Source organism: Podarcis pityusensis, assembly GCF_964106645.2.
Source record: "Podarcis pityusensis genome assembly, chromosome: 1".
Lineage (NCBI taxonomy): Eukaryota > Metazoa > Chordata > Lepidosauria > Squamata > Lacertidae > Podarcis > Podarcis pityusensis.
Window position 1 is genome coordinate 15,996,868 of NC_138028.1, and position 26,129 is coordinate 16,022,996.

At 42.2% G+C, this 26,129-nt stretch overlaps 1 protein-coding gene across 4 annotated transcripts in view; it reads right to left on the reverse strand.

Moving 5' to 3' along the window:
• Positions 1–23,807, reverse strand: part of PPP2R5C (protein phosphatase 2 regulatory subunit B'gamma) — a 76,594-nt gene extending 52,787 nt beyond the window's left edge. For 2 of the 4 annotated variants that reach the window (XM_080979653.1, XM_080979652.1), the window contains exons 1-3: positions 23,536–23,804; positions 21,143–21,208; positions 15,219–15,381 (exon numbers count right to left, since the gene is read on the reverse strand). In XM_080979653.1, the coding sequence (XP_080835779.1) occupies positions 15,219–15,381; positions 21,143–21,208; positions 23,536–23,571 (265 nt within the window). In that variant the 5' untranslated portion in view covers positions 23,572–23,804. Of the gene's footprint in view, positions 1–10,075; positions 10,119–15,218; positions 15,382–21,142; positions 21,209–23,535 lie in introns of those variants that run through there. The other 2 variants (XM_080979654.1, XM_080979657.1) reach the window with 2 other exon arrangements.
• Positions 23,808–26,129: the final 2,322 nt, after the last annotated feature.

Consider the following 26,129-nt stretch of genomic DNA (forward strand, 5'->3'; position numbering starts at 1 on the left):
AAATTGGAAGTTCCGGAGGGTGATTTGATACAGCTTATTCTGGCCATTGATGAGCATTGCCACTGGTTTCCTGCAGATGGGACTTGGGAATTAAAACATTGGGACAAGATTGGTGCACATTTTCATGGGCACCCCAGCATTGGTATTCGGATTCTAAATGCATGGTGCAAGGTTCGTTACGCCATGGGCTCTTTATCACCAAAAAATATCTCCATGGCTGCATTGCCAACACAACCTCCAGCTTCCTTGGTCCAGCCTGTTGTGTTAGCGTCTGTTCCGATACTTGCCTTGCCAGCAGCCCCAGACCCCAAACCTCCGGACTACAGTTCCTCACCAGGGGACCCAATCCTGCAAAAATACCGTGGTCTGGCTGGCAATGATCCTACTCTTTCAGTGGCAGAACCAGCTACCCCTTTTCAACGTGCAGTCCTTGCCTGTTCCTTAATTCAGGATACTATGGCATTCCCTGTTATTATGCCCCCTGCTGGCGCTCCAGCAGGAACTCAAGCCCAACACCAACCTTTTGACTTTAAGATCTTGAAAGAGTTGCAGCAGCCAGTAAAGACCAATGGACTCCAAGCCCCATATACGCAGGCGCTTTTAGAAGCCACATTAGCCCAGCTCTTGGTTCCAGAGGACATCAAGCTTTTGGCCCATACAGTGTTACCCCCATCAGCTGGTGTTTTGTTTGCCCAAGAATGGGAAACTGCCTGCCCTGCTTATGCTCCGGCTTTGTTACAACAAATCAGAGGTAATAACCCAAACGTTACCCTCGCAGACGTCATAGATGCCATGATGGGGCGTGGTCCCTTCGTTCAGGCTTCAGTGCAAGCCACACTGCTGCAAATCTTATTGAGGGACACCGCTCTTGCTGCTAAACAAGCAATGAGAAAAATCCCAGAACCCAGTATTCAATCAAGGTGGGGTTCAATCAGGCAAGAGGCAAGAGAATCATATTCTTCCTTTATGGACAGGCTGCTTACAGCAGTGAGTCGCCAAATTGAAAATCCTGAAGCCAAGCAAATAATCATCAAACAATTGGCCTTTGAAAATGCCAATGAGGATTGTAAGGTTGCATTACGACCGATAATACACAATCCTGCCACAGACACAGCAGCCATGCTTCGCATTTGTCAGTCTGTAGGTACAGCCACCCACAAGGCTCATCTGCTGGCAGCAGCGCTAAATGAAAACCAGCCTGTAGCCACCGATACAACTTGTTTCCAGTGTGGCAAACCAGGATCACCGATACCCCAGTGGGGGTAGAACAGTGGCCTCTACCAAAAGAAAAATCCGCAGCAGCGGCACCAGCTATCTCTGACCAGCTTATTTCTGAACAATTGACTTTTGGCCACATTGAACCATCTTCATCCCACTGGCTCCAGCAGACAGGGAACGGTTTGCTTTTACATTGCCAGTATATAACAATTCGTAGCCCACCCAGCGATATCAGTGGGTTGTCCTGCCTCAAGGCATGCGGAACTCCCCTACACTTTGTCAACATTTTGTGGGTGAAGCATTGAAACCTTTCCGCATGCGCCACCTAGAGGTGCTGCACACGAGCTGCATCTGGCAGTGTTTGCCTTCCTCACCATCTGCCTTGCCATCCTTTGCTGCACCGTTATACAAGGAAGAGAAGCAGACGACCCAGTCCAGTTGAAACCACCATATTTCACCTCATCGGCTGGCAAGCAGTTGTCAGCTTCCTACTCTGGCTGGCAGTATCCACGGCTCAGCCACTCTCGAACTAGAAGAACAGCGTTGTTGAATAAGACTTTTAGGGGAGAAAATTATCATAAGATATGAAGGGATAATATTTTTGTACAAGATATGATTATGTTTACCGGTTTATTACATGCTTCTAAATGTTGGTTGTGTATGCACATGCCCCCCTTTTGCCAGTCATTCCAGCATAATGCTTCATGGGGTGCCTGTCAATGGATCTTTTCAATTTACAAATGTTATATCCCCTAAGCAAACTTTTTGGCCTCCAGTACAATTGACCCTCCATGAGCCTGCCCCCATTTGTTTTCAAATTAAAGAGGGGAAAGAATCATGGGGCATATATCCAAACTGTCAATATACATTGAAATTCACTTTTAATAGCTCTTGTTCTCTTACAGGAACATACAGTGACCAATCTCAGTGCTATAGGAGTGACACCAGTGCATGGCTAATAAACTAGAAAGGAATCCTACCATGCAGCTTGGAATCAGAATTCTTATATTCTTGGCTTCCGGATGGAAGTTGGCTTCGACATTTATTGATTTTAGTGATCATTATAGTAGTTATTTGCGTTATTTTGTGTTGCTGTATACAATGTATTCCTTCTTTAACCTCTGTATGTACTGCATGGTTCTCCCGTCAGCGGCCTGCTTCTGGCCTCACAAGGGTTGCCTATCGCGCTCGATATAACCATATTGGTAATGACATATATGACTCTGATATAAAATAAAGAAAGAGGGCATGTGGGAGCCATGAAGTCATGGCAAAGGCTTGTAGCGCCACCTGGTGCCTCGCTGACCTCGGTGACCAGCATGTCCGTGCCTTGCAGTGTATTAAGTGCATAACCTTATATGGCGATGGGTGGGTTAAAGCCATGACCGGATGTAGGTAACGTGAGACATTGGCAAACGGCCATGCGACAGGAGAGAACAAAGGATAATAAAAGATACCGGAGAGGAGAGAAGTTCGAAAGGAGCTGCTCATACCATCCTGAAAATATTGCTGGCTCTCTGTGTCTTTATTTTATGCTAAACTGCGCCATTTGTGACGGCTGGCTTCCGTCACAGGGGTTAAATCCTGATGTTTTGATTGTGTGCGCGCCAGTTTCCTCTGGGGAACTGGTTGCTGTTGTTTATAGTCGTTTAATCGTGTCCGACTCTTCGTGACCCCATGGACCAGAGCATGCCAGGCACTCCTGTCTTCCACTGCCTCCCGCAGTTTGGTCAAACTCATGCTGGTAGCTTCGAGAACTGGTACATGCAGCCAATATAGAATTGAACCCCGTGCCATCCATCAGCTGGTGTCACCTGCCCATGAAAGTGACATCAGCTGGTTGGTAGGTGGCTAGAGTTTTTGGGAAATGGTAGAGGGCCAAACAGGACCCCTTGGTGAGCCAAGACTATCCTTTGGTTAGAGGTCCCTCACCCATGGCCTAAGGAAATCTGAAAACTGTTCTCAAAGTGGGGCATTTTACCTCTTTAAGCTGAATATTACTTGTTGTTTAACAGATCATTTCTGACCTCTGTGTACCAACTACCTTCATATTTATTGAACTGCCATTTTCTAGAAGTGGGGGCTTTGATGTCAGAGGCTGGATTTTTTTCCTTCTTTCCTTCCAAGTTATATAAGGTTAGTCCCATACTTAAGATTCATATTCCTAACGATATTTTCCTAGTTCAAAAACTCAAAGATGGCCAGATTCGCTTATTTTATTAAGACCCATGAGAAAATTAGTCAGCTCTATGTGCAGATCTAGAAGTCCTGATTCTAAAAATAGCTTAAATAACTATACTGTGGTTTTTTTTATAGCCCTGTGAAGCCTGTTCTTTTTTCAAGTGTTCCAAGTTTACAATTGGAAAACAACTTCCAAAACCTTCTTAAATCAAAGAACTGTATAGTGGGAAACAGGAACTGACGCATATGTGACAAGATGAGCAGGTATCAACCGTAACATGTTTGGATGGTTGTTATAAACAATCTGAGTAAGAAAAGCAGCAGTTTAGAATAATGAGATTAACTGCAAAAGTTATGGCTGCAAAAAAGAAACAGAAGTAGAGAGGGCTTGAAAAAATCCAGAAATGCCTGGGGGTGGGGAATGTGGCAGGTGTAACTTTATTTATATAAAAAACACCGTATCTGGTTATCTGTAAGAATGAGTATTTGACAGTTATTTAGCATCTTAAAATAATCCACAAAGCAGAGCCATTTATTGCAATATTGAGGTCCAACTCTTGAGCTCATAGGACATGACTAAATATTAATATCAAGCAATTTCAGTTACAAAAATCCACAGGGGTAGCCATCCATCATTATTCCCAATACAAATAAATATATGCAACCTAATCAAAACAATCGAAATCAGTAGCACTCTATAAAAACCTTTTAAAAACCAAGTACTACACCACACCAGAAACATACAAAGGTCCAATAAAACTGATAAAATGCCACAGGTTACAATAATAAAGCTACATTTGGTAAAACTCCCTTTTAAAAATTTGAACCATATGGAGTTTCAGTCTAGATGTATATCCGAAAGGACATGAACCTACAGAAAAGGTTGACGGCTGCTTGTTTTCAGACTGAGAGGCCTATGGTAGAAATAAGGTAGAAAATAAAGTAGAAAATGTATTTCTTATTTCTAGGCTCCCGAATCAACATTTCAAGGGCCACACCAGATTTGTGCCTAGCCTTTTACCATCCTTGCCCTAAAGCAGGGTTTCCCAAACTTTTGGACTACGGTTCCCATCACCCCTGACCACTAGTCCTGCTAGCTAGGGAGGATGGGAGTTGTGGTCCAAAAACAGCTGGAGACCCAAATTTGGGAAACCCTGTTCTAAAGACTGCAAGGGCAGAGAAGAAATATACTGCTTATATTTGTTGTTATTTATTTAATTTATTGGATTTATGTAACACCTATTTGCCAACCACGCGAAGAAATTTACAATTTCTCTCTCTCTCTCTCTCTCTCTCTCTCTTTCTCTCTCTCACACACACACACACACAAACTTGGCAGCGGATAAAAATAAAATACAGCAAATCCACACAAAACATTTTTATTGGCACTCCTGATTTAAAATTACTTAAGTTTTTCTTTGGTATTTTTTTATTAAAGGTTTCTTGGTTTACAAAAGTATGCGCAATGTCTCTTTTTTCAAGTTACATTTTCTACAGGTCAGTTTCATTTGTTCAGACATTAGTGTTACATTAGGGAAAAAAGGGGGGAGAGGTGGAGGGGACCATGGTGGATGGGTGTGGGGTCGGGTGGTGATGTTTTAAATTTTACTTAATGTGTGGGGTTTTGTGTCAGCATCGTTTGTGCAGGTTCTCTTTGCTATTCGCTTGTGTTCCTTAGCTGGTGAGAGAGGTTGGGGTTGGTCTAGGGCAGGCATATCCAAAGTCCTTTTCGGGGGTCCAATCTGGCCCGCTGGTCGGTTTAATCTGGCCCCTGTGGCAGTTTATTTCCTGGGGTAAAATCCTAAAAAACCTCAACAACTTCAACCCTGAAAAAAGATCAACAACTTCAATCCTAAAAAAGGGTTAACAACTTTGGTTGGCCCTTACGACCCTTCACTTCATCCAATCGGGCCCTCTTTGAAAAAAGTTTGGACACCACTGGTCTAGGGTGTGGTTGCTTGTTTGTGACTGGCTCTGGTGAACTTTGTTTTCATGTGTGGGTGGGGTGGGTGGATGTTTTGGATCAGGTTAGACATATTGTATTGATTCATATACCACTGGTGGATTCTTGTCGTTGTTTTGTTGGGCTGTGTATGTGATAAAGGGGAGCCATACCAGGGTGAAGGCATCTTCTTCTATTTGTCCCCGTGTTAGTTTCAGTTTATTGGTTAATTTTTCTAGTAAGGCTGTTTCCCATACTACTTGGTACCATTGGTCCATGCTTACTCCTGACAGGTCTCTCCAGTGTCTGGTTATGATGTTTCTGGCTGCTGAGAGTAAGTGGGTTATGAGTTCTTTGTGATGTGAATGGGCATTATTGTCTTGAAAGAATTACTGAAGTTATTACAATGGCTTGGCAATTTTGGTAATTTCACTGAAACCAAAATGTATACCTGAATGTTAGGTACAGCTTCACGCAAACTTTGCAAGTGCAATGTATGGGGCATAATTCTAGAAGAGCACAGAATTTAGCTCATTTATAATCGTAGCTCTCGTTTAAAAAAATGTTATTTATATTTATTTATTTGATTTCTATACTGTCCTTCACCCAAGGATCACAGGATGATTTACAATATAAAACACAAAAATGCATCACATAGTAACAAACAAAAACAACCCCACCACATTTAAATGGCCACAGATTCTAGACCATATGGAAATGAAGGTATACTTGAAATTGCGGGCAAGCCACCTGCTAAGATTTCAGAAGGCAATGAGCAGGTGAATAGGATTTCTAATGGACTGGTTGTGCTACTCTGCAGACCTTCTTGCCTCTCTCTGTGATCAAAGCCACAATAATGCAACGAACATTTCCTCAATTTGCATAATTTGCACAGGTTCTTGACTCAGAATTTGACTGCCTGGGCCACATGCATTCCTCTTTCCTGCTTTGATTTGTGTGGAGCACATACATTCTTGACTCCCACAGGAAGCCTAGAAAACTCAGAAGAATAGGAGTTGAACAAAAATCTTCTTAAAAAACTTTCTTAGGACAGGGAATGATTATTAAAATAGCTCCACACCCCCTAAGGACACAAGCATGGTTAACAATTGGCCTGAAGAGCTATTAAGACAATGTCCAAGTGTTGGGTCAATGTGCAGAAATTTGGCCTAGCAATGGGGCAAGCCCTTGCATAATGAGCAGCTTATGTAAACAGAAATTAAGTGTGCTGGTAAAGATGTTCAATTAGGTCAAAGAAAGGAAGCAACTAATTATCAAATTATTGCTTGCAAGTTAAAGACTGAATAGAGATGTAGTTCAGGAAGAGGTCACAGAAACCCAAGTTATAATAAATACTTCAGGGGAGCACACAGGTTGAAATCCATGACTTTTTCTTTAAATGAACTTTGCAGGCTTTAGAAAGAGGGAAAGTGCTTCTCCTGGTTTGTTAGCACAATCTTGCCAGTTTATAAAAATGAGAAATTCCAAGTATAAACCCCCATTTTGCCACCAGAGACAGGGGTAAGGAAATATCCCAACTGCTTAGATTTTTGTACTTATGGTATGTAAGCTTTTTCAGTTATATATACGTACATCTACATGACTTTTGATGGCTGATCAAGAGAGACTGCATTTGCACTGCAGCTGCAATCCTATACACAGCTTACTGAGAAATCAAGTGTGATACACTTTAGGAATGGCTTTCTTCTTTCAACAGATGACAGTGCACTGACACATTATATCCCAGTCTGTAGCCTGTCTAGACCGCTCAGGGAAAGCATTAGCTTTGGGTGTACTAGCCTAGTGTGTTTGTGGGAAAACAAACTTTTTTCTGTCTCCTTAGGGCTCAAGAAGGTGGTGGTCACAGTGTGCACCTTGGGGAATGTATGGTACTGAATTTGCAGGCACTTTGTTTCTACCCAGACTGGTTTGTTGTTACACGCCTTGCACATAGCAAGCCAGTCTATGGCTTATTTCCTTCCTGCCGTGCCAGGAGTGGAATGCACCAGTGATTCCCACATCAGAGGGAACCAGGCAGAGGGCCTTCTTGGTAGTGGGACACACCCTGTGGAACACTCTCCTATCAGATGTCAAGGAAATAAACAACAATCTGACTTTTAGAAGACATCTGAAAGCAGCCCTGTTTGATCTTTTATCGTGTTTTTAGTATTCTGTTGGGAGCTGCCCGGAGTGGCTGGGGAAACCCAGCCAGATGGGCGGGGCAGAAATAAATAAATTATTATGATTATTACATCAGCACATTCATGTTGTTGCAATCCAGCCCAATCTCTGAGTGATGCAAGATTCCAGGGGTTCCATGCACTTATCCAGGGTTCATGTTTCCTTTCAGAATGAGGCACAGCAGACTGTGGTGTCTTAATGATATATAGTTTATTTACACACACATGCAACCTAAGCGTACAATGGAGGAGGGGTTCACAGCATCAACACCTCAAAAGAGTCTTGCTTCTCCCCTAGCCACAGCCTTGGATTCAAACAGAAATCAAACATTGCTCGCTGACCCTCTGCTTGCTGCTTTTGCTTCTAGCTCACATCACAGCAAACTTTGCTCTAAATTCTGCCTTTGTCTATCTCAGTTGAAGGACGGGCACCACGTTTTGGCATCTGGCACAGAGCCCCCTCTCCTTTGTTCTCTTAATGACCTGCACACATTTTCCTGGGAGTAAGCCCCCACTGAACACAGTGGGCTTACTGCTAAGTAAACGTGCATGAGCAGCATCACTTTTTGAAGCATGAAAATTTGTCAGATTAGTACGGTTGAAAATTAAGGGCGCTGCAGCCAAACAGCTAGCTGCACTGAATGCAAAGCATGAAAACTAGGTCTTGGAATGCAGGGAACTTTCTAAAGAGAGATGTGGAAAGGTTCTGTGCCCAGACACTTCATTCTCACTAGAAACGCGTACATACTAAAAGTACACTTAAAGGATAGTATTCACACACACATTCTTCCTGCTTAAGTAGTCATGAGGAGGCTTTGCTTCAAGCATGGGTACAGATGGCAGAGAGTGTGTTATCAAAATAAAAAAAATCCTTCCAGTAGCACCTTTAAGACCAACTAAGTTAGTTCTTGGTATGAGCTTTCGTGTGCAAGCACACTTCTTCAGATAACTGGTATCTGAAGAAGTGTGCTTGCACACGAAAGCTCATACCAAGAACTAACTTAGTTGGTCTTAAAGGTGCTACTGGAAGGATTTTTTTTTATTTTGACTATGGCAGACCAACACGGCTACCAGTGTGTTATCAGTTATGGTTTCATTGGCCCTCTTAATCTAAGTGTTTAAAATGTCAAGCAAATACTGCATTATTTCAGCGTGCCTTTGGTCTGTCAGGTAGCAGAATGGCTATCCCCCTTGGTTTTCTTATATACAAATCTTATCAAAACGTTTTTAAAAGTATGTTTCCAAGTTTTGTTATGTTAGCTGCCTTGGGAGTCCCCATGGGGCAGAAAGGTGAGTTAGAAATATTTTGACTAAAACAAAGGCACTGGGGATTTATCTGGCCCATCCCTGAAGAATGACATAGTCCATATTGGTCCTACGATTTCCTGTCTCCCTCAACTCCAGTCCATTAAAAGTTCAAGCATGAGCTTGAAAAGTTGCATAGGATTGGATGCGACTTACAAAACTGGGTCACAATATTCAAATGCATGCAAAAAGGCTCATGCAGGTACACTCAAAAGAGTGCTGCATACAAACCTTTTAATCAGAACTCACATACAAAACCTTGAAAAAATTGTCTTGGAATACCGATACAGTTTAATTTATTCCCTCTGTTTTAATATGCATTGGATAGTAGAGAGAAAGAAGCCATGAGATTGAGCTTGGAGTCAGGACAAGTCAGACTCTGGCTTGTTTTCATAAGTATGGCAGGGGAGGAGTGAAGTAAAAGCTTTTCACAAGTGTGCACCAACACACTGAACATTCATGTTAAACCATAGTTTAAACTATGGTTTAACGTAACTTAAGAACCAGGAAATAGGTTTGCTGGAATGACAGCAAGGCACAATAATTCCACTCAAACTTTGTTCTGTGTTCTTATTTGAAAGAGAAGGAAACCATGGCAAGGTGAAGATTCTTTCCAGGAAGCCATCTTTCAAACTAAATTTCAGTACATCTTCCAGAATTCCGAAGTGTATAAACCATTTCTGACATTTAAGGAAGATGCACATTGCCTGCAGGTTTTAAAGAAAAACTAAGCAGAAACTGCCAGAATATCAGCAGTCTTCAAAGTCATGCAATTATACAGCTAGCTGGAGTTAAAAGGGGGGGGGGACTGACAAAACCCACTCCAAATGCTGAAGAATTTTAGTTTCAAATTGTAAGTTTCATGGAACATAGTTCCAGTTTTAGATTTTGTCCCAGATATTAGCATTCCGTTTGTTACTTTAGAAACCTCAAAGCCTCATGCACACTGATAGCTTTATCAATATGCTCCACTATGGAAATACAAATCCATTTTGTTGTCACCTCTCTCCAAAAATTCTTTTGACTGAACTCAAGAGACGGCAGATAAGCATGCACTGCAGACTCTCTAGCAAAAAGGAGTTAAGCAGTCAGTCAGTCGCATGTCACATGCATCTATTCTATTTAAAAAACACCACAGAAGTCTGCTCTATGCTGAGCATACGCTTGCAAAGGCTAAAATAAAGGCCATTATCAACAGAAGCTCTTATGCCCATGAGACACAACTGGCAGCTTGTTAGTGGATGCCTACCTTGACACAGATCTCTATGAAAGATGTATCCATTTTCCAAGTCCTGAATTCAAAAAGGGCAATCAATACAAACTATCAAAATAATAGTGAGATGAACTTTAAAAAGTGCAAGACAGACATTGTAAAGCCTTTTGACTACATATAAGATTATATCTACTAAAAGTTGAGTCCTCCTCTAAATATCAGATTTCCTTAAAATTAAATTAAAGCAGCTCTGACAATGTAAGAGTTACTCACAAGACCTTTATTCAAGTTGGAAAATTGCAGACAGGTAATGGTAGTTCTGGTATGTTATTTCACAACCTGGCTTGGTGTAGTACTTTGTGGGGTTGCTTCCCAGGGTAAGAACTTAGGAAAAGCTATTTTCAGTGCAATCCTATGTGTGTCTACTAAGAATTAACACTGACTGAGTTCCATAGGGCTGATTCCCGTACAAGCAGGCATAGGTTAAGAGGCCTTAGACCCAGTTTAAGTCGTTAATATATTATTTACTTCTATTACTACCATTTTCTACAGCTGGAGTACAGTGGACAGAAATAAAGCTTTATACAGTACTTATTTCAAAATTGTGCTAATGTGCAAAGGTGTGGTCTATGGTTGTCAATAAATTCTATGGTGCTACTGGGTGACTGGTACAGTTTGGCATAGCTCAGTGTTTTGTATGCAGAAGGTTTTGGGTTCAACCCACAACATTTTTGTTTAGTCAAGCCTATCCAGACGTTCAGAAAGTAGAAGTACCGTATTTTTCGCTCTATAACACGCGCCCGACCATAACACGCACGTAGTTTTTAGAGGAGGAAAATCCGTAGGCATGCCACCCGTAGGCATTCCCTCCATAACACGCACAGACATTTCCCCTTACTTTTGAGGAGGAAAAAAGTGAGTGTTATGGTGCAAAAAATACGGTAATTTTAATCTATTTTAGTATTTTAACTTCTGCATGTTTTAAAGTATGGTTGTGAATTTTTCATGATTTCCTTATTTTAATGTTTTGTAAACTGCTTTGAAGTTTTTTTACAATCAAGCAGTGTAATTTTTTTTTACAAAATAAATAAAGCACAACTAAATATTTGCCTGAAATTCTGGATGAATGTTGCCAATCTGTGTACATAAAACAATGCCTGACTCTAAAAAGTTTTTTTTATAATCCTATTTATTTATTTATTTATTTATTTCTCCCATCTAAGTGGATTGCCCCAGCCACTAGGGGCAGCTTCCAACAAAATATTAAAACACAAATACCCCCAACATTAAAAACCTCCCTAATTCATTCAGATACCAGCATTCAAATCCCAGTGCTACCAGAAATTGTGCAGCCTTGGTAAATTTAATTCTTTTCCTTGGCCCCTCATAAGTAAAATAGAAGTACTAGAGACCCAACTCCAGGATTTTTGCAAAAGCAGCACTGCAAAGTTTTTCTTTCTTTCTTTCTTTGTATGCAAATATTACTAGTAATGTGAGTAATTCAGTTGTGAATACTCCACAAATATTCCTGCTTGGTCTGGGAAATTATTACCGGTAGTTTTTATGCAGGAAAGAGAACAAGCCTATTTCTCAATTTTGAAGGACTGTATACAAGTTTTGAAGATATTTGTAGTATCCCTGACATTGATGGAGACTGCAAGTGCTCCACTCTTCCTATGAAGCCAGGTTAAACATTGGGACCAAATGCTATACCCATAAGATGTTACATACTCTCATTTTCTAATATTTACAGCTATCAAGTAGTAGTTTAAAATCAAGCAACACCAAGACACTAAAGTTTCTCCTTTTAACTGTTCTAATGTAATGAAGGGCAGCCACCAAAGGCACCAATTGGTTACCCTGAAGTGCTTAATTAAAACGAACTAAAAATCACTTGGTAAAATCTGCTAGACGAGCAGAGAAGAAATGCTCACATATTGGGCCAGTGTCTGGAGTCAGTCTCTCACTCTTGTTTATGGAGGGAGATGATAAGCAGGCCCAGCACATCAGCAGTGCAGGAGCTGACTGCCAAGGGTGCATGGGGTCTGCTTTGCCAGAATGTTTCCAGCAGAACACTTGTTTCTCTGCAGTGCAGCTGGGAGGGCGAGAAAGGAGACACAATGTCTCCTTCCCACCCATCTTCCTGACAGTATGGGGTTAAACAAAACCAGTTTAACATTAGCCCAACCCCCTGCACTGATTCTGCGCAGGGGCAGGTGCTCCCTGGGTGGGGCTGAGTGCTTGTGGACACAGCCATAGAAACTAGCAAGTTGCATTATTCATTTAAAAATCTCAGCAGTTTTTGGTTTCTGCAAATTCCTGGGCAGCGCCACATACTTTCTGCTAGTCATACACAAGTAAGGAACCAGCAACAACTTATGTGTGGCTCAGACTTCACCCTCAGACTTCCCAGTCGTACCATAAAGAAGAACGCAATGTAGTATCTGCAGGAGGGATAATGCAATGCGTAGTTAAGTACAGATGTGGTACAAGGCATGTTTCAGCTCACTGGATTATGTCCAAGACGAAATCCAATGAGCACAAGTGCTTAGAATAAAAAACAAAACAAAACAAAGCAAAACTCACATGTTTTAGATAATTTTCACCAAATTTGCATTTAATCCCAGCTATTACAGAGCTAGGTAATTAACATTAAAATGTCTGTTTCAAGACACCTTAAGGCTGATTAACCCAGGGGTGGGGAACTGTTTTCAGTCTAAAGGCCACTTTCTCTCATGGGCAACTTTCTAATAACCACATGCCAGCGATTTGATAAAACCAGAAGCAAAAATGGGCAGGGTCAGAATGGGCAAAACAATGGAAGTGACTCTTACCTTTGCATAATACGCTACATTCCAGTCATGTAAAAGTCTAAAGGTTTTCTCTCTCACACACACCTTCACTGCCCATTCAGGTGAACAAGTAGCATTACCATAGTTCAAGGACAGTTCCAGCCAGGCAAAAGCACTTGAGGGTGCAGAGCTTCTCTCGTCAGGGTGAAATCTAGGCAGAGTCTGAAGGCGGCGGGGGGGGGTGTGTGTGTCCTAGACTCCCCACCCCTGAATAAACCTTAAGATGCCTCTGAATCATTTTGGCAAGTTCTCCTCCATGTTACATACCATGTTGTTCAGGGTGGACCCCTGACACTCCAGAGGTTTTTTCGTAGGGAGCAGGGAATTGGTAAGTCCCCTCCCACAACCATCCTTTCACCTGTGATTCTCAGAATCCAACCCCATTACTTTGCTTCGGCACTAGTTAACAACAGAAAAGTATTTGGATTATGTTTTGAAGAACTTCCTCAAAACCATTGTCTATACTCCGTATAAAGAGATCCAAATTCTATTAGCAAAATGACAAAAACATAAGATTACACAACTAGTTTCCAATTTTAACATATTTAGAATAAAGTTATATACAATACTTGATGTTTTGCAGAACGTCCTATTTTTTAAGTTATAAGGAACATCACATTAACAGCCAGAGGATGTTGCAGTAAGCAAACAGCAATAGAGTGTATAGGGAGGAGGAATATTATTGGAATGTGAGGTTACTGACTGGTCATCATACAGGATAAAGAAGAACTTGCACCTAACATTTAAACTTTCTAACACTTCAAATACTACTTGCATGTTTCAAATGTACCTCCATTTACCATAGATGAAAGAGAAGGCACACAATTGCATAGAACTGCATAGATACACCCAGCCACTTTGCTTTAGTTATTTATATGCTTGTGAGATACTTTTTGATATTCAGTACACAGACATATGCCAATACTTGAATTCAAGTCTAATAATAATAATAATAATAATAATAATTTATTATTTATACCCCATCCATCTGGCTGGGTTTCCCCAGCCACTCTGAATGGCTCCAAACAGAATATTAAAAACACGAAATCAAATGAAGTGCCATATTTAAAGGCCAGTATTTCTAAATGGGAGCAAAGCTTTTTACACAAGGCCACAGGATCACATGCTCTCCTCTTGGAGGAACAGCCTAACTAAACCTAACTGTAGTTAATGTTACACCAGTATTTGCATTTACCACCCTCACTAATGACTAGTGCTCTCTCTCAATTAGGATTTAAAGTCAGCTTCAAACTGTGGTTTCAAATCCAGGTCAGCAATAGCTACCAAGGCAGGTGATGGATTCATGCCAAAGAAAGAATACGTAAACCTGCTCCCTTTGTATGTGACCCACACTTTAGAAATACCCACAACTGAATCTGCATCATCTACAAAACTCACTTAAGGATTAATCCCTCTTCCCAAGGAAAACTGAAAACTGCAGTTCTGTGTTGGCAGGGCAAGTTTTTATAATACAGCATCTCACAAAACCACAATCACAGAATCATAGAATTGAAGAGTTGGAAGGGACCTCGAGCGTCATCAAGACCTATAGGGGAAAACCTTGGCAGTTCAACTGGTGTGAATTTGATAACCTTTGATTGTGCCAATATGCCCAGGCAGAATAATTGTAAGCTTTGTAAATAGTGTGGGTCAAAAGTGGTATGTCAGAGGTTGAAGCGCTAAAAGCCATATTGGACGCTGCTCATGAACTGGGAAATATGAATGCCAAGGCTCTTTAAAAGCTGGAAATTTGCCGCCATCACCTATGGAATGGCATGCACGCATAGCCAACAGTGTGAATTTTATCTGTTCTCCAGTTCACTGCCAGCATCTGCAGTAGAAGACCATTTGCTTTGCTTTCTGAAATGGCCCAGGGCCCCACAATAAACCAAAGCTCGTACAGTCTTGGCTCTACAGTAGATGCTTGCTGAGTAAGAGCCCAATAAGTTCTTAGCTAATTTTTGCCCCGACGTCACCAATGCACAACGTTATCGCATGCATTTTGGAATGTAATCTGCTGCTCGCGCCCCACGGCTACAATCCTATAGGCCATCTGGTGAGCTGGATGCGCAACAAGGTCACTAGCTTTTTCTCCCCACCTTCTCTCAACAACAGTTTATGCACAGCTTGACAAGTCACTTTGGAAACCAGGCGAGTTCGAGAAGTGCTCTGAAGACTCAATCTTTGAGGGGAAAAGGTCAGAACCTCTGCTGTGCATGCCTAAATGAGCCCTCCAAATTGAAGTCTGCAGTTGCAGAAATTTGCTCACTCTTACATTACCAACTTGCTTCTACGACAAGGATTACTGAAAGATAGATAGTAAATACCTTTTAAAGCTAGCAGCTTCTGAAGTTCTCTGTTATTGGCAAGATTAAATCTTGAGGAACTCTGCCGTTTTTCTTTCTTCACTACAGGTTGTACAGGAGGTGTTTTGATTTTAGCTATCTGTGTTGCAGGTACAACGGTGCTGCTGGATTTTTTGCTTGCAACCTGTATATAAAGAATAATTAAGACTTCTTAAACAGAAGCAGTCAAACAATATAAAAGCAGTCAACAATAGTTTTCACTTCTAATACCATTAGCACTAACTCCGAAGGGGTTTTCTTTTTTGGCTATCACCACATATTTAAACCTATTTTAGAAAACCTTAAAGGGGACAAGTCCATAATGCCAAGAGACAGTCTCAAAAAGGTAACAAGTGCTGTAAGATTTGCTACACCCAATACATGATCCAGAAAGGAAGCATCTTTGAGAAAATACCAATGTTCTTTACTTTAGGCAAGCTTTATGAAGCCTCTATTTTTGGCCCTTGGTGTGTCTATTTCACAAAAGCATAAAAATAAACCACAGTGCACATCTGATTGGACACCTGGATTGCCAGCAGTACATGTGAAAAGGATCTAGAGGTCTTGATGGACCACAAGCTTAACATGAGTGTGATGCAGCGGCAAAAAAAGTTAACACTATTCTAGGCTGCATCAACAGAAGTATAGTGTCCCAGGTCAAGAGAAGTAATAGTACCATGCTATTCTGCCTTGGTCAGAACACATCTGGAGTACTGTGTCCAGTTCAGGGCACCTCAATTTAAGGAGGCTATTGACAAGCTGGAACATGCGCAGAGGAGGGCAACCAAGATGATCAAGGGTCTGGAAACCAAGCCTTATGAGGGAATTGGGTATGTTTAGCCTGGAAAATAGGAAACTGAGAGGAGAAATGATAGTCATCTTCAAATATCTAAATGCCTCTCACATGGAGTTTCTCCTGCTCTCAAGGATAGGACCCAAACCAATGGATTCAAGTTACAAGAAAAAAGAATCCAATTAAACATTAGGAAGAACTTTCTGACCGTAAGAGCTGTTTGACAGTAGAACAGACTCCTATAAGAGGTGGTGGCTCTCATTCCTTGGAAGTTTTTAAGCAGAGGTGGGATGCCATCTGTCATGTATGATCCAGTTGAGATTCCTGCATTGCAGGGCGTTGGACTAAATGACCCTCGGGGTCCCTTCCAACTCTACAATTCTATGATTAATGACTTTGTTTAATGTTGCATGCTGCTATACACATTCCAAAAGGATAGGGAGGCAAAGTGTCTAAATATGTCTCTTTAATACCCATGAGGTTCAGCAAGTCTATGATCCATGGACTTTGAAGAAAGAACTACGCTTGAAGAGCAGCTGTTAAGAGGTTAGTTCGCTGACTTTCCTGAACCTTTAAATTAGAATTGAGAACTTACTTTGTACCTGCATTATGGTATTAGGTAAAGTACACATAGCATTTCAGATTCCAAAAAGCAGTACTTTGTTTACAACAAGCTTGCATCTATTTTTAACACTCTTTGCTGTCACCTTCATTTTAAAGAGGGAAAACCGCTCATCAAAGTACCCTGTGTATAACTGAAAATCAATGCCTACTAGCATTTTTCTTTGAATAAAAGCTTACGGGTTGGGGCTTAACAGCAAGTAGAGTTGCATCAGTAGACTCTTCCCCCATTGCTGCTCCTGCCCACCCCAAAGGGAACAGTATGGAACTTCTCTATTTCCTAAAGAAGAAAAAGTTGCTTTAACCTCAGGAGAGAGTGGACTATGGATGTACTCTCTGAACTATGTTTGCATTTTCTTCCAATAAACACTTTCTTTCTCATGACTAGTGTACTTTACCTTCTACAGTGGTCTGCTGTCACACCCCCTCATAATTAATATTGTCAGTACTGTAGACCCAAAGGAATATGCAAGTTAATACTTTGCCCTCAGGCAAGGAAGGGGGGGAATCCATGGAACTTGGTGTCTTTTTAATAAGGATATTCAATGAATTGTAAATAGGTGTACCGTATTAGTCACACCACAAAGGCTCTTTGGGCACTTGTGAGCAGGGTCTGTGCACAGAAGGCTACTTAATGACAACTCTAAACTAATTACATCTGATATGATGCAATTGTGACCATCAGTACTTAAAAAAAGATGAGGTCAGAAACAGATATAGCTGCTGCACCAACAAACTGCGGCTTTCGATCGCCTCCTCTCCTCCTAGATGGTAAAGTCCAGTACCACAAAACAACAGTAGACTGCTGCGTTTCCCACCCTGCTCTACTTAGTTGCTGCTTGTGGTGTCAGAAAAACTCAACAGTGTAACGACACCACACTTTTTAAATATATTCTACTTTTGGAATCAGCCAAGCAGCTCCCGCTTTATGTAGTTCCAGCCTAACAGAATATAAAAGTTCAGCTGCAACCCTGGCCATGAATTCATTTTTAATTGGACTTCAGAGAAGTTGCATGAGATGTTTGAAATATGTTACCCATTTTACTAGTGCTTTCAGATCTACAGAGAAGATAACATAAAAGTAAGCACCACCATGAATTCAAATAAAATTATAAGATTTATATAGGTGTCTATAAATAAAATATTTGTGGGATGCTGCCACTTGTGTTCTCCTTGTTCTTTGAATAGAGGACATTCTCTAGTCTTCACAATCTGGCATTTTTCACAAAGCACTTGAAACAAAACAACATATGCTAGTACATTTCCAGAAAGAGAGGCTTAAGATTATACGTAAAATTAGCCCAAAGTACTCAAGACAGATACTGGGGAAGAGAAAGGTGGAGAGGTTAAGCCAGGGAATATTGGACCATGGGAAAGCGTCAAACCACCCAATTTCTGCTTTTGAAATAAGCTTTGATTTTTGCACGCCACAGACATTACAACCAGTTGAATGGATATAAGATTTACCACCTAGCTAATAGATAGCTGCTGTTAAGAAGGCTAAGTGAAGCCAACTTCCATACTGAGCCTTTGGCCCATTTACTTGTGCTTCGTCGTGTAAGCATATGTGATTGTAGTGCCGATTCTATTTTCTGGGAAGCATCCAAGTGTATGGTTTCTGTGTATCCCTTTGTTCCCTAGCCATCAGAAATGGCGCCAGGAGAGTCTGGTAGAGCTCTGCATTGTATAACACACAGAACATTCATTTAGCAAGGAATTTTTGCGCTTTTCTTGCATCACACCTTTAGCCATTAATGGCACTTCAGAATATGCACTCACTATATATTTTCATATAACGAGACACAATTTCATACTGGAGACTAAAATGGTTCCCAGTATGCTGATAATTAATTTCTTTTTACGAACATGCACACAAAACAGATTAATATGTATTCAGACAATTTTTAAAAAATGGAATATTTAATTGTACCTGCACTATCGTCTTGCATTCCAATATGCACAATTATTCTGCCAGTAACAATTTAAGTGCAGAAACACTTGCATGTTACAGTCCTTGTGGTTTTAGCAACGAAAGATTATCTGCTGTGGGTGCTAGCCACCCCATGGCTTTGTTTGCATGATCAAATCCTGGCTTGTTAAGTCAGGATATGTACAAGCTGTATGCACATGCAGACAGCTCCTTTTCCACCACATTGATTCTCCCTTTGTGTGAACAGTAAAAATAAAATAAATAAAAAATGAGACAGGATTCAGAAGTCAAGTTTAAACCATGGCTAACTTCATTTCCTGGGTCGCTTCACCACCCACACAAAGTGAGGACTAAAGCAGCAGCAAAGCGGGGATGTGTGGGTGCATACCGCTCATGCGTATCCTGGCTGATTGTGCAAATGTGGCCCATATGTTCAGCCACATCGCTGTCAGTTCTCCATTCTCTCTCCATCCTCCTTTCCCCAGCAACATAGGTTGTCTCTACAGCTCCTTCTCTTTGCAAATCTTATACCAGATGTCACTGATGCGACAGCTACGCTCATTTCTGGACCAGAAGAGCTTGGCCGCAGTAATTTAGGCATTGGTAACTTCTCAAGACTGGATTACTGCAATGCACACTCTATGTGGGGCTTCCCTTGTGCCTGAGCCAGAAACTGTGCAAAGTGCTTCAGCTCAGCTGCTGACAGGAATGAGAAGCTGTCTAGATGAGAAACACCTCTGCTTAAAGAGATCTGCACTGGTTGCCCATTTGCTACTGGGCCAAACGCAAGGTGTTAGTATATAAAGCATTAGCTGCTTAGCACCAGTTTACTTGCAGAATCACTCCGCCGCTTCAATCTGTGGAAATGGTACGTGTTTTATCCCTTTTTCCATTATGGTTTTAATAATCTTTCAAATGTTTTTAATGTTTTATTTTATATTTGTGCGAAGAGGTTTCCTTATTATCAACTGGCATATAATTTTTGGTGAAATAAAGAGGGAAGCAGATTTTCCTCTCAGATTTTCCTCTGGGAGCCACAAGGGATCATATGAACACATGTCTAGCTGACACAGAAATCACCCTCTTCCTCCAACATGCACAGCAGAAGCTAGTCTCCCCATGCATCGGAGGAAGTGGGCAGAAACAGCCAAGTATTCTAGCCCCAAGTCACAGGCACAGTATCTATCCTGTCCCACTGATTTGATTCTCGTCTGGGAAACAGCAAGTCTGCTTGCATGCAGCACTAGCAGGTCATGTTGAAAATTAGGTGCAACAGGGCACCACCCATGCTGCACCACCAGCATACAGGAAATACAATGAGGCTAGGTGTCTATTACATCAAACCCCTTTGAGTACTATCCGGCTGCAGTAACAGGGCAAACACTTTTGACACACTTTGGAAACTTTTAAAAGGACAGAGAGATGGGGGGGGGGCTCATTTAATTTCACTGTAAACAAGTGGCACAGTGACAATAAAGTATTCCTATTTCTATCATGCTTAAAAACATTGCTTAAGTAGTTCAGCTAAAGATTTGACAAAAGCATTAAAGAATGTGTTAACAGTAACAGACATATTACTTCCCTATGCCTTTTTATAGAATCACAGAATTGTAGAGTTGGAAGGGAACCCAAGGATCATCTAGTCTAACCCCCAGCAATGCAGAAATCTCAACTAAAGCATCCATGACAGATGCCCATCCTAAAAATGCCTCAATAGTAACACATTCCAAGTGCTGAAATCAGCATTTGTCAGCACACAGAAATGCCAAACCGAATCATTTTAAAACATAAAATGAGAAAGCTGTACTTTCATAAAAAATAAGACCCAATGGAACTTTTGTATAGGCAAATGTGTACATGATTGCGGCCTTAAGAACAAATCTGTAGAAGGTACAGTACATTGGGCAGTCTTTCATAAGACATTCATTTCCAAGAGTCTATGCATTGTATCCAACTAACGTCCACTCAGGGTAGAATTCCACTGGAATTAATGGACCTAAGTTAGTCATGCCAATTAATTTCAATGGGACTACTCTATTAAAAACTGGTACACCACCATACTTGTAAAAGGCAAAAATATAGATCCCCAATCATTGTAGCGCAATTTTCCTAAATGTTCAAAGCACCTGAAGTGTATTAGCTCAATATTTTTTACAACATTCCTGTAAGGTAAACCAGCTCTATTCCTGTATTTCAGATTGGGGGGCAGGGAGAACTAACAAACAGAAGTTTGCCTAGTTACCCAGAAGTTCATGGTAAAGAGAACAAGCCCCATTGAGAGTGCTTTACTCTTAAAGGTGGCATACAGGTCAAAACTGAATTTCTTAACTACAAAGAAAAACACTGAGGAACAATTTTTAATCACACTTTGAGAACTTCACATTACTGCTTCTCACAAAACAAGGTCACTAAGGCACTTCACTTTTTAGTTTTTAACTGAGAAGTTGCTAGTGATCACAAGAGGGACTGAAAAGCACTGCCAAATATCAGCAAAGGAATTTATAAAACATCAGTGTAAACATTTCTGAAAGAAAGCAAAACGTTTAAATTTGTAACATTTACCTCCATGTCCAGATTATCTTGCACATCTTTGCTACTTTTCCCACTTTTCCCTGCTTTCGGAGGTTCCTGAAATTTACAGAGACATGTAAGTTTCCCCTACTTAGAAAAAGAAACAGTACAATTTCAGTTACAAAATCCATGAAATAAAATAAATGGCAACACATGCTTACTATAAAAGAGAAGATGTTGGGTTTCCATTTACTCTCTCTTAGCAAGCAGCATAGTTTTCAAATCAAGCTCAACCACCCCAATGCAAGTAAAAGGAAACGTACAATAGTTTTGAAATTTCAAGGAAAGCTGTCAGAAAGGAGATGGAACAGGGATGGGCAATAAAGCTGCAGAAAGTATTATGGCAATCAACCACTGCTTTCTAATTTTTAAGAACAGCTTAGAAATCTGGACAGAGACACTGGGGTCTGAGCAATTTCAAACCCTGGAGAATTATAAGGAGGCTGGATGGCCACAGCTAGTACAAAAGCAGCTCAGGGAATATATCCTACAGTTGCAAAGATGCAACAGGTGATCCATGACATCACCTTTAGTACAGTGGTACCTCGGGTTACATACGCTTCAGGTTTCAGACTCCGCTAACAGAGATATATTACCTCGGGTTAAGAACTTTGCTTCAGGATGAGAACAGAAATCGTGCTTTGGCGGCGCGGCAGCAGCAGGAGGCCCCGTTAGCTAAAGTGGTGCTTCAGGTTAAGAACAGTTTCAGGTTAAGAACGGACCTCCGGAACGAATTAAGTACTTAACCCGAGGTACCACTGTACCTCGATCCTGAGGTCTACTTTAAACTTTGACCCCATGTGTTCAAACTGAAAACTATGTACAACAGAGAAGAAGAGAAGACATGCAAGTTCAAGGCTCACTCCCATAACTTTGTATGTTTAGGACAGCAGGACTAAAGTGTAAACCAGACCTGAGACTTTCCCCTCCCCAGCACTTCAGAACACACCTGACAATCAGAACCCAGGTTAACAGCCATCACAGAACACCTGGATTTGTCCTTCCCCTAAATTTATCGGGATTTACCGTATTTGGCCTGTGCTACAGCCATTTTTGTCTGTTGGGAAACAGTGAGATACAAAAGATAGAAGACAGAGTGCAATAAGCACACAAATTCTGAACAGATGTGCAGATGTTGCATGGAATTCAACACTACAGGGTCCTGTTAAGTGGAAGAGGAGCCTTTTAGCACAGTTTTAGCACTAAAACAAGACTTCTTGGAATGTCTGAAAGAGGCCAGGTTTCTGCCTCAGTTACCCTGTCAATTAGGAGACAAAGGACAGGTTTTACTTAATGTGCCCAGTCAATGGAAGCCCTGTACAAGGATTTTTGCTTGTGCAATAGTTTCCCCACCTCCAGAACCACACACATAGGGAGGACCATTCCATCTGGCAAGCACAGCCTGATCCTATGTATGCTTGTTCAAAATACATCTCATCAAGCAGCAGCACTTACCCCCAAGTACCTGTGGATAGGATTGCAGCATTGCTTAAGATTTATGCCTAAACATCACTCACTTCCAAGCAATCAGGTCTGTGGCAAGATGCCAATATGTTTCCCTACCCAAGCAGGAGGATGACATGTTAAACCTGAACATTTGTTTTAATTGCCTCTTTTTGCAAATACATGACAGAGCCAAATTCAAAAAGCTGACAAGCATATCTGGAAGTTTGCTAGGGCATGCCCCAATTAAAATATAAATAAACAAACACCACCGATTCCACCATACCAGCTCTGTTGTGTATTTCCCACTGGCCTTACCCATGCCAGCCTTTGGCATTACAGACTTCCCTCTCCCCTCCAAAAGAAACCCACCCACTTTTTAGCAAGAAACACGCGACATCTCCAGAAACCGACCTCAAAGCAAGGGGTGCTGAGCTGCCCTAAGCCTGCTGCAACAACGACTAAAAGACTTAACTCCCGCGCCACAAATAAACCTGTTAGTCCTTAAAAAAAAAAAAGCCACAAGACTCTTTGTCGCTTTATCCCCCAAAGTACAAACTCGTGCCTCTTGCCCTTTTGTTACCCTTTTCGAGATCCGTGTGGGAGCCTGCTCTTAAAATAATGAAGCGTGCGCGGATAATAATGGAAGGCGCGTGTCTTATGTATACGTGTGCACACAGGGACGCGTGTGTTTTAACAAATCTTCAGGGAAGAAGCAGCAGCTGCTCTCAGGAGGTACACCTTGTGTGGCTTTTCAGACCACCCTCCCCGAAGCCCAGCTAGTACTAGCGACCCCCCCCGGACCCCCATAACCCCCTTTCCCACCTCCCAAACTCCAGCTTCCCCCGCAGGCCTGCCTGCACCCCGCCAGCGACACCCTCCCCGGGGCCTGCTCCTCTCCCAGGACCTCCTCCAGCTCGCGCCTCCTCCTCAGGCCTGACCTGGCTCACTTTCTCCTTCTTGTTTTTATTCGGCATGGCCGGCTGGGTGGGCGGCTGGGGGCCCGCCAGGCCGGAGAGTCTCAGCCTCCCACGGCGGGGACGGTGGCTCCCCCTTCCTCTTCTTCCCCGGGGCTGCCGCTGCTACTTCACCGGCCGGCCAGCCGGCCTGCCTCGCCTCCCTCCCGGCGGAAGCTTCTCCCCTCTTCCCTCCCCCCCCAACCAGCCAACCACCCCGCCTTCTCGGACTCCCAGGAGCGGCGGCGGCGGCAAAGGAGAGGGAGGGAGGAGGCGGAGGCCTCAGTCGGCAACTCTCGCTCCACGGCGGGGCGGGGCCCCTCCTCCATTGGCTGCGCCGCGTCACGTGGCGCCAACGTTGCTCTTCCTCCTCCCCCTCCTCCCCGGTACCTTCCACGTCCCCTCCCCCTCCCTGACGCCGACGCCGCTTTGGCGGAAGAGGCAAACTTCTCCTCACGAAGCCGCGGCGGGGGGGGGGGGGGAGGCGAGTCTGTTTCCCGCCCTTTTCCCCGCCTGCCTGAGGGAAGGAGGAGAAACAGAGAAACCTCAGCCCTATCGCCCCCAAGCTGGGGCGGGATATGGGGTGGGTGGGAGAAAAGAGAGAAAGATAGTGAGCGCATCATATGTGCCATGCGTGCCGTCTGTTCTTTGCCTGAAGCCCTCAGGTGTGTTTTGTGTCCCATTGCCAGCGATTGAAGCTGCTGGTCTGGTCAGGTGTACATGAAATTAAGGAGTGCCATCTTGTCATTTGTCTCAGGCAGCCTTGGATCAGCCTTGTCTCAGCTAAAAGACGACCTAAAGCAGTGGTTCTCAAAACTTTTTCCCCTCTTGGCCATACTTTCAGAATAAAACTTTGCTCGTGTCACGCTGAATTTTTTTTTTATTCATAAGACATCCACCGGAAAACACAACTAGGATGGTCCTCATTATCAATCTTAATGCTCTTGCTCTTTTTGGAAAAAAATAATCCATATTCTGCAAATTAAAAAAGAAAGAAAGATACTATACTACACTGAAATGTTAAAATGTTTATTTTATCGTCCTTGAATCTCCTCCACACATGCCATCCTCTCTTGCCACACCAATGTGGTGCACTACACCCTTTGAGAACCGCTGCCTTAGAGGAATGTGGCCTTAGAAGCTCTCTCTTTACGACTTTAAAACATGTTGTAGGGTAATGAAAATCTGTCCTACCCCCTCTGTTTATTTTGACATAGGACATCTTCCCTGGGAAACTGTTTTTCATTTGTTACACTTGGCGAAAATATTCAATCTCTTTTGGAAGCACCCAGTCCAGTGTTTGAGTATTTGGTAGTGTATTTTGGGGGAATAAGTTCCCTGGTTACTGTTGTACTGTACATTTCAGGAACAAAATGAGACAACCATGTAATTAAACACACTGAGCTGGCAGTCCATAAAGGAGCAGGTGGAGATCAGTAGCTTTAGTCACATAACTTGGCCGGTGTTTTTTAAAAAAATGCTTTGTAGTAGTCTTGTGGGCCAACTTACGCAGATGTAAGCTACGCAAAGAAGAGAGCACCACCTGTACAATCTTTCTTTACTTTGCCAGTAGCGTTTGTTATACATGTAAACAAATGAACTGTATTACGAGTCCAGTAACAGAATGCTATCATGCTAGGAGTAGCAACAAAATAACTCTGCATATACTGGGATTTCTGAACTTTTTATCTTTGGCTCTGGAATATCAACTTCCCTTTCAAACAATATTGCACATATAATTTACAGCCTAGTCTTATTGATCCAGTTTAGCTACAGCAGCGCAACCAATGGGTTGGATCCAAAGAGCCATGAGGAAAAGAGAAACAGCAGCTCCATAAAAGCTTGAGCAAGAATCCACACACAACATTATTCAAGGTAGATTCCATAGCTGATCTCACGCGTCCAATTGCACAAACAACAGATGCAAGTTGCTCTTGTGCAAGTAGAATAATATATTTGGATTTATGACCTGACTACCCATTATGTTAACAACATGATTAGTAAATCTCATCACAGGTTTTTAAAAATTAATTACTAGCGGGGGGGAGGGAGCATGCTTGACACTGGCACCACAGCACACAGGGAGGAGCGATCTTGGAAAAGCTGTCCCCCCCTGCATGGCAAGTAGCATTAGGCAAAACCTCCCATTGGCTAATTTACTGAGACTGCAGCTGGGAAGAGGTTTAAACCTCCCCTCCTGTCACACTGAAGCACCAATGACAATTCACCACATACACACCTGCACCTGGTGTATGTGTGTGTGTATATATGTGTGTGTGTGTGTGTGTGTTTATATATATATATATATATATATATATACACACACACACACACATACCCTCAATATGATTGCTAATCATGCCATTAGCATAATGTGTAATTAGGCCCTGAGTTTCACTTTTCTCAAACAGTATTCTAGTGCAAAATATAAAACAAGCCTTCCATTAACAGAATGCACCACCTGCATGTGGTAAACATAAAGGACCCCTGGACGGTTAAGTCCAGTCAAAGGTGACTATGGGACTATGGTGCTCATCTCGCTTTCAGGCCAAGGAAGCCGGTGTTTGTCCACAGACAGC